The sequence below is a fragment of the Poecile atricapillus genome, chromosome 27 (assembly GCF_030490865.1).
Source record: "Poecile atricapillus isolate bPoeAtr1 chromosome 27, bPoeAtr1.hap1, whole genome shotgun sequence".
NCBI classification, from domain to species: Eukaryota; Metazoa; Chordata; class Aves; order Passeriformes; family Paridae; genus Poecile; species Poecile atricapillus.
In genome coordinates this window covers 3,773,582-3,784,720 of record NC_081275.1, presented here as the reverse complement: position 1 = coordinate 3,784,720, position 11,139 = coordinate 3,773,582, and the positions used below count along the sequence as shown (strand labels likewise).

At 43.5% G+C, this 11,139-nt stretch overlaps 1 protein-coding gene across 1 annotated transcript; it reads right to left on the bottom strand.

Moving 5' to 3' along the window:
• Nucleotides 1-6,053: 6,053 nt before the first annotated feature.
• On the bottom strand, nucleotides 6,054-6,989 carry LOC131588944 (olfactory receptor 10C1-like). The gene has a single exon (XM_058858022.1). It carries the CDS (start codon nucleotides 6,987-6,989, stop codon nucleotides 6,054-6,056), a length of 936 nt encoding a protein of 311 aa, XP_058714005.1.
• Nucleotides 6,990-11,139: the final 4,150 nt, after the last annotated feature.

The following is an 11,139-nucleotide window of genomic DNA, read 5'->3' as shown; positions in this document are numbered from 1 at the left end:
ACAGAGGGCTACTAAATTTGTCACAGTTTGCCTTTAGTGAAGCCATGCTGGCTGTCACTAATCACCTCATTATTTTCCTTAGCACAGCTTCCAGGAGCTCCAAGATTTTGCCAGTCACTGAGGTGAGACTGGCCTGTAGTTCCCTGTGTCTTCCTAATATCCCTTTCATAATATTTGGGTTATGTTTCCCCTTTTCCAGTCCATGGGATCTACATTGGACTTCTGTGACTTCTCAAATATGATGCAGAGGCTCAGCCTCTTCCTCTGTCAGTGCCCTCAGGACCCAGAGCTCTATCTTGTCAGATCCCATGGGCATGTGAACTTTCAGGTTTCTTTAATGTTCAGACCTGGTCTTATTCTACAGCACAAAGTTCTTCATTTCCCCAGTTGCTGCTTTTACCTTCTGCTGCTCACATGCTGTGTCTGGAACACTTACAGGTGAAGAATGAGGCAAAAAAAGTTGTTTGGTACCTCAGCCCCATATCCTTCCTGACAGGATCCACGTTTTCCCTGGTCCTTCTTTTATTGCTGCTGTTCCTACAGAAGCTTTTTTTGCTACCCCCCATGTCCTTGGCCAGATTTACATCTTCCAGTGCTTTAGTAAATATGCCCAGGTGAATCTTAGAGCCCCCTACAGTCAAATTCATCAAAGATCCTTTGCTGCTTTCTTCCCAGGCAAATGTGGAGGAACTTTCAGGTGTGATTAACTCATAAAACTGGAACAGATTGTGTTCTGTAGGACAAACACTGACACTCCCCCCTAAAGACGCTTCTTCCTGCTGTGCACTCATGCATCCACTTGCCCCCAGACAGTTAATTCTCTTTTGTCTGCCTGGTAACCTCTTACATGTGAGTATGTTTAAGGCCATTTTCCTGATCTGTACCTAGAGATTTTGGTAACAGTTTTCTCCACACACAGCAAACATCAGAAGGAGCACACTGCAGATGCACATTGCAAACTGTCTGTGAAGAACTGCAAAGGGTTTGGTATGCATGGTTATCAACAGAGTAGAGCACAGATGACACTGAGTTCCACAGTTAACACTTGCTGAACAAAACGTTTTAATCCAGTGTAATTTTTTAAGGGGTTAGGAGGAAAAGTAGGAAGAGAGGCGTGGAAGGGGTATTTCAGTCCAGCATGGAACTATGATTGACTCAGGTGGAGGAGTGGGAAGCAAAAATTGGCATAACTTGTGGTAGAAAGGCCAGTAGAAATGTACAGCACAAGGGAAGATGGTTGAGATAGGCTGAGGGTGTCAATTAAATGATGCTTGATGAAGTAACAGTTGTCAGTGGTGTGGCAAATGTTGTTGAAGCAGCATACAGGCATGTCAAAGTGGATAGACAAAGCCAGAACAACAGAATAACACATGGAGAATTCTGGAACAGTGATCTAGTGCCAAAGGTCAGGAATGACACCAGAGTCAAGTGTGTTCACTAGAGAAGAAGCTGCTTTGACAGGTTTGGAAAGGCCACATCCATAGGTTACCTCAGATGTGCTGAAATGAGTCAGCAAAGGGATAAAAAATGGGTATGGCCAGAGGAGAGTTAATGTGGGCAGCAGAGAAAGAAAAGGATGAGGAATATGTCCAAGGCCAATGGATAAATGGATAGAACAGTTACTTGGGAAGGCAAATGCCATCAGTGCAAACATTCCCCTTCCTCCTTCTCGTCCCACTTCATATACTGCACGGGATGTCCTGTGGTGTGGAATATCCCTCTGCCCCAGCTGTGTTTCCTTCCACCTTCCTTGCCGGTGGGGCACTGTGAGGAGCAGAAAAGGCCTTGGCTCTGTGCAAGAACAGCTCAGCAATAAAAACTCCTAATGTTTACATGGACATTCTGGTGAGAAGAAGAAGAATCAGTATATGGTTAGGAGAGGAAATATTTTCATCTACTTCTTTATGTACTGGTAATGGTGAGGAAGAGGAGGTTTAGTCTGAGTGTTTCACTTACTGATGTTTTACACTACAAGACACAGGAGGACATCCTGCCCTGCTTGTTCTATTAGAGATATTTTTGTTTTACACTAGAGCATGTGGTTTTGAACTTTTGAGCAATAGCTTTGGTTAAAGGAACTTAGAGCAGCCAGGAATAATACCTATGATATCTGTCTCCTGCTGGGAAGTGATTCTTGCTTCCCTTTGGTCCTTGCTCCTGGGGTTTGTTAATGTCTGGGCAGAAGTAAACCAGGCAGGTGCATGTTGGCCTCATGAACGCAATGCAATGTCATGACAGCCCCTGGAGCTGTTCTGAAATTTTTAAAACTTCCTAACTTTCTCTAGCTCTGATGTTACAATGGTGTAGCATCAAAGGAGAGCAGTATTCCCAGTCTCATCTAGATTTGTCTTGAAGTGATCCTGCCATTCCTTCAGAAAAGGAAATATTTGTGTTTGGTGAAAAGCTAAGAGCAATTAGCTGGAGCTAACAAGGACTTCTGCAATTAGACTCACTCCTGAGATTCAGAACTTTCCTAGCTGGTGATTGGCCCTCTCCCCAGTTCTCTACAGCCCAGTATCTCCTCTGGGAGGGACTCAGCTAAACACAAAGGCCTAGTTAAAACTTGGTGAAACTCTAATGCCTTGGGACATCTGCACTCAGTGTCTTGGAAAGAAACTTCATTGAGAAGAGGGAATATGCAGCAAGGGATGTGAGCAAGGGCACAGGGGAAGAGCTGGAGAAACTGAAAGACAGAGGTAAACTCAAGATACTTATAATTGACTGCAGACTGACATGCTGCAGTAAGTTCCTGATCCAAATTTAAGGTCAAAATAATCTGCTCATTAATGCAAGACTGACTGTCTTATTTCAGAGTAGATTTGCTGTGAGACCTGAGGCATCATACCCATTATGTCCAGGGCTGATGACACAGGAGGTCAGTTCTGTGAGGATGTTGGCAAATAGGCTGTCAGAAAGGCAGGTCTGCAAGGTCACAGAACCACAGAAAATCCTGAGTTGGAAGGGACCTGTCAGGATCACCCAGTCCAGCTCCTGGCCCTGCACAGGACACTCCAAAAATCACATGTGTCTGAGAGCATTGTCCAGACACCTCTTGAGCTCAGATGGACTTGGTGCTGAGTCTGCTTCCCTGGGGAGGCTCTTCCAGTGCCCAACCATACTCTGGGTGAAAAAGTTTTTTCTTGTTATCCAACCTAAACCTCCCCTTACTCAGCTGCAGCCGTTTCCTCCAGTCCTATCACTGGTCATGAGAGTGAAGAGATCGATTCCTGCTCCTCTGCTGCCCCTTGGGAGGATGGTGAAGACCACAATGAGGTCTGAGCTCAGTGTTCTCTCCTCCAGGCCAGATGCCCTATGGAGCTCTACAGTTTCCAAGAAATGTCTCCATAGGAGTAGCACACATGACACACATGATCACAAATTATGTCATTGTCCAGTGGAGGGCTTCAAAGACGAGAATCCCTCTTACGAGGACAGGCTGAGGTAGCTGGGCCTGGTCAGCCTGGAGAAGACTGAAAGGGGATCTTACCAGCCTATAAAAGTATCTGCAGGGGGTTGTGCAGGGTATAAAAGTATCTACAGGAGATCTGCAGGCATCTCCCCCCACAAGAGCTTATCTGCTGTTTGTTACACGCTCAGATCACTCCAACAGGACAAGCTCTCCTGTAGAGTTATTTTGGTCCCATGGGGTTAACACTGGTCTGGCATCTCCCAGTTGCCCAAAAACATCTCACTGTTGGAGTGAGATGTAGAAGACAAGCTGGATTTCAGACAGACACATAACTTTACAAACTTTATAAAAGCTACATCAAACTTTCACAAAGCAGAAATCTTCTGTTTCCATTCCATGGAAATGTGTGCAGTTTCTCTCATGATGCTGCTTTGTGGTTACTCCTGTGGGGTTAAGTGAAGGAATCTGTACATCATCATCATTTCTGTGCTAACTCACATTTGATTCCTAATTTTTTCTACTTCTTTTGCTAGCTTTAGTATAGCTACCTTGATATAGTGCACTGTTTTATGTTATGTTGAAATCTACTACCAGTTCTTTAGGTTTATACTGTGTAGTAAGTAAATCTGATTAAGATCGTTCATCTGCTATCCCTTGTTATTCAATAATAATTCATTTCTATAAACAGACCTGATTTGCTGTCATTAAAAGTTGCAGCCCAGAGGGATTCCTTAAGTTTAAACCATTTCTAAAATCTGAGGCTGAGGCAGGGCTGGTCTGAAGCTCCCACTCACCCTGTGGCAGCAGTCAGTGGTCAGGGTCAGACCAAGCTCTGCTCAGCAAAAGGCACCAGGCAGAAACTGATGCACAGGAAATTCCAGCTGAATATCAGGAAGATTTTCCTAGGATGTTTGAGATATTAACAGAAGACTGCCTTAGGCAGTTGAGTCAAGCCTAGAAAAGGAGATCCCAAGATTTATGTGTGTGGTTTATCTTTATCCTGTGACAATTTGGGCACATAAATATCAATCATTTGGAATGCAATCTGACTCCAGACCCAGGCATCTATTGGCAGGTGTCTGAATGCCCACCACAGTCAAAACTAATCAAAAGTTAATGGAATCTGGTGACCAAATCTGCTGAAGTATCTAGCTGGCATCTATAGACCATAGAGACAATTTCAAATGTCAACATTTGCCTAGTCTAATGACTAAATTGAATGTTTACCATAATTTTACACGTCTAGGAGTGCTGTACCTGCCTTACAAATGCCATTCCAAAATAATGAGTGCCTCTTACAGCAGTTGTGGCTCCCAGTTGTATGTCAGAAACATCATTCCTTATTATTAGGAATCCATTCTAAAAATCACTTGATAGATGTCAAAACCATCATTCATAGAGTACATGTGGTAAGTCCAAAGTGAAATAAACTGTTCCTGAACAACAGAATTTCTAAATTTTTCTTAAAATCTCTATTTGTCCAACCTTTAAGAATGACCACTGAATCCCTGCTCCCTATCTTTGATACAGTGAATGTAAAGATATAATTAAAACATCAATCCTACCCTCCATTACATGAAAAAAATTAAACATTTAATTTTAATAAAAATTAAAAATCTTTCAAGTCATATGGTACATTATTTTCTAATTACATAAAGAGTGATAGAAAATATGCTTTTATATTTTAAATCAAAGATGCTATTTGAAAATATGATGAATTAAATCTCTTACTGGTGGCTCACTTTCTTTTTTAATTAATGCTGAAAAATATTCTGCATTTTTCTGTTTCAATAATTTTTTTGGAACAAAATAAGATGTGATTAAAAACAAACATGTCAAGCTTCTGCAATGAGTTATACCTTATAATTTTTCTGTGGAATTACAAACTCTCAAGAAAAAAATTCGTATGACATAAAATTAAGAACACCGTAATGTGTAACATAAGTAATAAAACCGTACTTTTATGATATTTATATTTACAATTATTTCCAGGAATGAAGGATTAATTTAAGGAGTAATTAAGGTCCTTAACTTTCAAATATCATTTAAGTTTTGAGGATTTAACAGAAAGAATTTATTAGCAGTTACAGAGCAATACAGTGGTTAGGTTCTTCACATGGTCCAACATGTTTAAAATAATGAATCTAAAATTAAAGAAATATCTTCGAGGCACTGGGATGGGAATGCAATTTTGCACACCTCTTTTTCTTTTTTTTCCCCGATAACAATCTCAGAATTAATAGTAAGTCCTCATTAATTTCCTGGGCTCCACACTGTAGCCTGAATTATGTCCTCTCCTTTCCCCAGAGAAATTTACTAAACATTCTCAGGAAATAAATGCAAACGGGTGAAAACTTATTCTTCTCAGTTCTTTTGGTAAAATCAGGCTCCTGAATATTACTCTTTTGTTCAAAAAGTCAGAATTACGTAAAAACCACAATTTTAAAGTTTCTGAAAAATAGCAGGGAAAAAAAAAAAAAAAGTTTATTTATTTAAGATTTTCTTAAGTATGTGGAAGAAATTTCCCTCCAAAATGTTGAGAGCTTCTAACACTCCATCTTACAGCTGAAAATCTCCACTCTTCTCCCTCTTTACTCCTCAAAAGCTGAAGTGTATCTAGAAATTAATTTTACTGAACAAGAATTTAGCGTGAAAAATTCATTTTTCTCCATTTTTTCTTCAGGGCTCCTTTCACCTCTTTATTCCTCAAACTATAAATGATGGGATTCAGTAAAGGAGTCACTACAGAATAAGAAAGTGAGAGGAATTTATCCACAGACGCACAGTAGCTGTATTTTGGTCGCAGATACGTGGAGCCTGCAGTGCCATAAAAAAGAGTCACGACCAAGAGGTGTGAGGAGCAAGTGGAAAATGCTTTCTGCTGGCTCTCAGCTGAGGCCATGTGAAGAATTGTGTAAATTATACGAATATAGGAATAAATGATCAGTAAGAAAGGACTCAGAATAGCAAAGACAGCCACCATAATGACTTGGATTTCTCTTGGGAAGGTGTCGCCACAAAGCAGGTCCAGGAGTGGCTGAATCTCACAGAAGAAGTGGTCGATGGCAGAACCACACAAGGGTGAGCTGAATGTTATGAGGGTGTGAACTAAGCCCACAGCAGCTCCACAAATGTAAGTTCCAGCAACCAGGCTTCTGCAGACCCTGCTGCTCATGATAACTGTGTAATGCAAGGGGTAGCAAATTGCAAAATAACGATCAAGGGACATGGCAGCCAAGAGAAAACATTCAGCAACTCCAAAGAAAAGGAAGAAAAACATTTGCATTGCACACCTTGTCTTGGAAATACTTACTGTTCCCACCATCAGGTTCTCAAGAATAGTTGGGGTGATGACTGACAGATAGCAGATATCCAAACAGGACAGCTGGGTGAGGAAGAAATACATCGGGGTATGAAGGGTATTATCACTGTTTATTATAAAAACTATCACTGCATTAGCCATCAAGGTGAGAACATAAAGAGATAATAAAACTACAAAGAGCAAAGGGTGCAAGTGAGAGATTTCAGAAAAACCCAGGAGTCTGAATTCACTCAATCCACTGAGGTTCCCAAGGATCATCTTTCTCTGGTACCTTGTAGAACAGTCTTTGTTTTAGTGTTCAGCAGCTGATGAAGCTGCAAACAGGCAAATCTGCAATCAAAATGCAACTGCCTGCTTGAACAGACAAAAGGATGACTAGAATTTAGAAACTACACAGATTTTTAAAAGATCTTCTGAACAGGTTATAAAAGTTTCTAAAGAAAATAAGGCAATCTTATGCATTTATTTCTGTCTCTGTTTTTGACTGATTCTTCTTTCATAGCATTGCCTTCAAAGTTTGCATATTCACTACTTCACTATGTCTTCAAATGCTCAGCTACCATTTTCACCCTGTAGAAAAAGAAAAAAAAAATATGACAGATATTTTTTTAATGGACTACTCATTTCAAGTCCCAAAATCATCAGTAGCAACACTTAAATATAACAAAGGTAATTTCTCTGTTACCTGTTGTGGAGTGTGGTGGAAGAAGGGAAAAAAAAATAAAACTAAATTATGATGTCCCCGGAAAAGCTTTCAGCTGTGAGCACTCTGCAGTGAAGTAGAAGAGAGGCTTTTCCACAGCTCTTTATACTATATATATGTATTTATAAAGTCCACTGAGACTGGCTAGCGCTGATTGGAACAATAAGGAATAGTTGTTAGAGGCTGGATAAATATGATGCATATGTATGAGCTGACTCACAGCCACCTCTAGTTTTATATAACTTGGAAAGCATTTCTATATAAACCCAGATACCCTACAGAAATATCAAGATCTGGTTTTACTTTGCATTAATTACTATTACTTCATAATGCAGCCAAATTAATGACAGAGTTGCCACACAGGCTTACCATATTTATGATTTCTCAACAAAAAGGTGAAGCAAAGATGCAGTCCACATTCATTTGGGGATAAGGGACAAAAGAATCACTCATTATCGATCTTAATTTTTATTGTATCCTATTAAAAGATCTTTTTTATTTAGCTGTTCTTTGGCTTATTTTGTGGTTTCTTATTCAAATCCATCAGCAACCACACATCATCTCTCTGACCACAATGCCTCTTTCAATGCCAAAGAGATTGATTAAAATTTGAATTACTGGCTGATACTCACATTTCCAGTGTTAAGACACCTCATTCAGTCTGATCCTTTTTCCTCTGGCTGTAGGAGTGTATTTGCCCACTTCTATGCTTAGGGAAAATAAGAAAAAAGGAGGACTGTAAACTCTGCATCACAGTCATCTCCTGAGAAGAGCAGAAAGTGACTCTGTAGGGAAGAACCACCTAATGTGATGTAGGTGTCTTCTGTATGGTAAGTGACAGCTTGGAAGTGCAGTATCTTTGTTTAATTAAACAGAAACATAATAAAGACAAAACTTGTTATCCACAGAGGAAAATCTCTGAGAAATCTGAAGGACCTATCTGAGATGGCATGATGTGTTCTCCCATGGCAGGCCTTTCCTGTACCATTAATTAGAAAATAATAAAACCGGGGTTAGACATGACTTAGGCACGTGTTCTTTCCTCCTGAAAAACTTTTAAAGACATTCTCCTGTGTCTCTTTGTAGTTTGTCTCCATATCAAATTTTTATCCCTTAATTCAAGCAAGATCAGGCCCAAGACCAATAAACGTCGATATATAACAGATTAAAATAGAAAGTGCTCTGTAGGTCTTTCTTTACTATTTGCTCCAGAACCTAACAGGAGAACCAGAGAAAGAGTTTTGTTGTACCTAAACAATGAGAAAAAAATAACTGACTCCTAAAACTACAGCAGTCAATGCCCAACAGACTCTTCTCCTCTGGGAACACAGCTAGAAATATTTAAGATTGGTGATTTGGCTTTTCCAGAAACATTAACCACAGATTCCTCCTAGTGGCATATGAGCTACTTTATTTTACTTCATTTTTCTTTCCCTTCTTCCTGATTTTATTGACCTCTGACATTTACACAGGCAGGACTTCTCTTTCAGGGAGACTTATCACCCCAGAAGTAAATGGATTAGTGGAATTGAAGATCAATTCCAAGAAATTTTTGTATTCTTGAAGAAAACTGCTACACCTGCGACATGTATATAACAAATGTTATTTTCTGTGGCACAATCCACATCCTTTAGTACTTTTTGTGTGGTACTGTGGAGAGTATGTGGGATTATATGTGTCAAATAAATCTTTCCTGGAATGGGCCCCATCCAGAGAATGACAACCAGAACTCAGATATTAAACTGTGGCTTAGAGTTATATATTAAACCAAATCTCCCTATTATCTTGGATGACCACAGAGCGACATGCCCAGGTTGGAACCAGGGGCCCCTTCTGCCCCCTCTGGTGGAACCACCCAGGTTGACACCGGGGCCCCTCTACCCCCTCAGGGCGACATGCCCATGCTGGCTCCAGAGACCTTCGGCCCCCTCAGGGGAACCTGCCCAGACTGGCACCGGGGCCACTCTGCCTGATCAAGGGAATCCATCCAGGCTGGACACAAAGCCCTTCCGCACCCTCAGAGCAACATGCCCAGGCTGAAACCAGGGGCCCCTCTGCCCCCTCAGGGGAACCTGCCCAGGCTGGCTCCAGAGACCTTTGGCCCCATCAGGGGAACCTGCCCAGGCTGGCACCGGAGCCCCTCTGCCCCCTCAGGGGAACATGGCCAGGTTGGCACTGAGGCCCTTCTGCCACCTCACCGGTACCTGCCCAGGCTGGAACCAGGGGCCCTTTTGCCCCTTCCAGGGAACCTGCCCAGGCTGACACTGGGTCCCCTCTGCCCCTTCAGGGGAACCTGCCCACTTTGGCACCGAGGCCCTTCTGCCCCCTCTGCGGAATATGTGCAGGCTGGCACCGGGGCCCTTCAGCCCTCTCAGGGAAAATGCAGGAACACCTGTGTTCACGGCCCTGAAAATGCATCATCCACTGGGGCTTTGTTACAATGTCGAGGACTTGTTCTCCTCCTCTAGCTCAGAGAGGAATGATGGTCTGTGGACTACACAGAGCGGCCATAGAGGTCACAGCCCTGCTCTGGGGATCTTCTTTGCTCTCTCCACCTCGGTTCGGGTTGCTCTTGACCAGCCCAAAGCATGGGAACCTGCTTCAGCCTGGTGCTGGAGGGCCCTGGAACTGCACCGTCAACAGGAGTTTGGTCACAACAGGGAGAATTATCTCCCTCCTCCGCTTCCTTGGTGAAGAGTTGTAGCCTGTGTGCTGCACAAAGCGCCTGTGGAGGTTGTAGCCGCTCCACACGGATCTGCTCATCTCTCTCGGTCTCAGCAGGGTTTCCTGACAAGCGTCCCCAGGTCCACAGGCCAACTCCAAGCTCCTGTTGGAAGGCCCTGAAGGTTCATCATCCTTGGGATCATGGACAAAACTTGGAGGGCCCGTGTTCCTCCCTGTGGCGTCATCACAGTCTGTGGTGTCCATAAAACAGATGTAGCCTTCCTTGCCCCACAGGGGGATCCGCTCCGGGCCTGCTCCTGGCCAGGGTCTTCCACACCCTTCTGCCTCCTCAGAGTGACATGCCCAGGCTGAAACAAGGGGCCCCTTATGCCCCCTGAGGGGAACCTGCCCAGGCTGGCTCCAGAGACCTTCGGACCCATCAGTTAGGGCTGCACTGAAGGCTCGCCTGGAGCCTTGCTCAGAGGCACTGTGTGAGGCCCAGCAGCACGGAGCCAGCCCGGCCGGTGCAGGGGGGCACGGAGCAGGACACAGAATCTGTCACAGAGAGGAGCCACTGGCCACAACATCAAATGAGGGAGTCTTCCTCTCCCTGCAGGTCAGAGGGAGCACTGGATGTGATCAGCAGCGTTCCATGCCACTGGAAGGTGGAGGTGGAGATTGGAACAGCCTGGGAAGAGACTGGCTGCAGCAGGGGAAGGCTGGACACTGCAGTGCTCAGTGTGACATGGAGCTGTGGCAGGCCTGCTCAATGCAGGTCAGAGGCTCTGGCCCCTCTGCTTGGAAGCTCAGGTCACCTCAGGGGCTGGAGCCCAGCTGGAATCAGGAGAGGCTGTGCTTGGCAGTGCATCTGGAACTGAGAATCTCTCCTTGGTTCCCTTGTGGTTCACATGCTAATTCCCAAAGAGCACGGAGAAAGCCACCTCTGCCTTTAGTGTGCTTTCTTTAACACTACAAACAGGAGACCCTCCTTGCTCAAGCCAGTAAAGAGTAAACAGGACATGGCTGGAGCAGCTCAATCCC

Coding starts and splice junctions, on each gene's coding strand:
- LOC131588944 (XM_058858022.1), bottom strand. CDS start 6,989: ATGATCCTTGGGAACCTCAGTGGATTGAGTGAATTCAGACTCCTGGGT.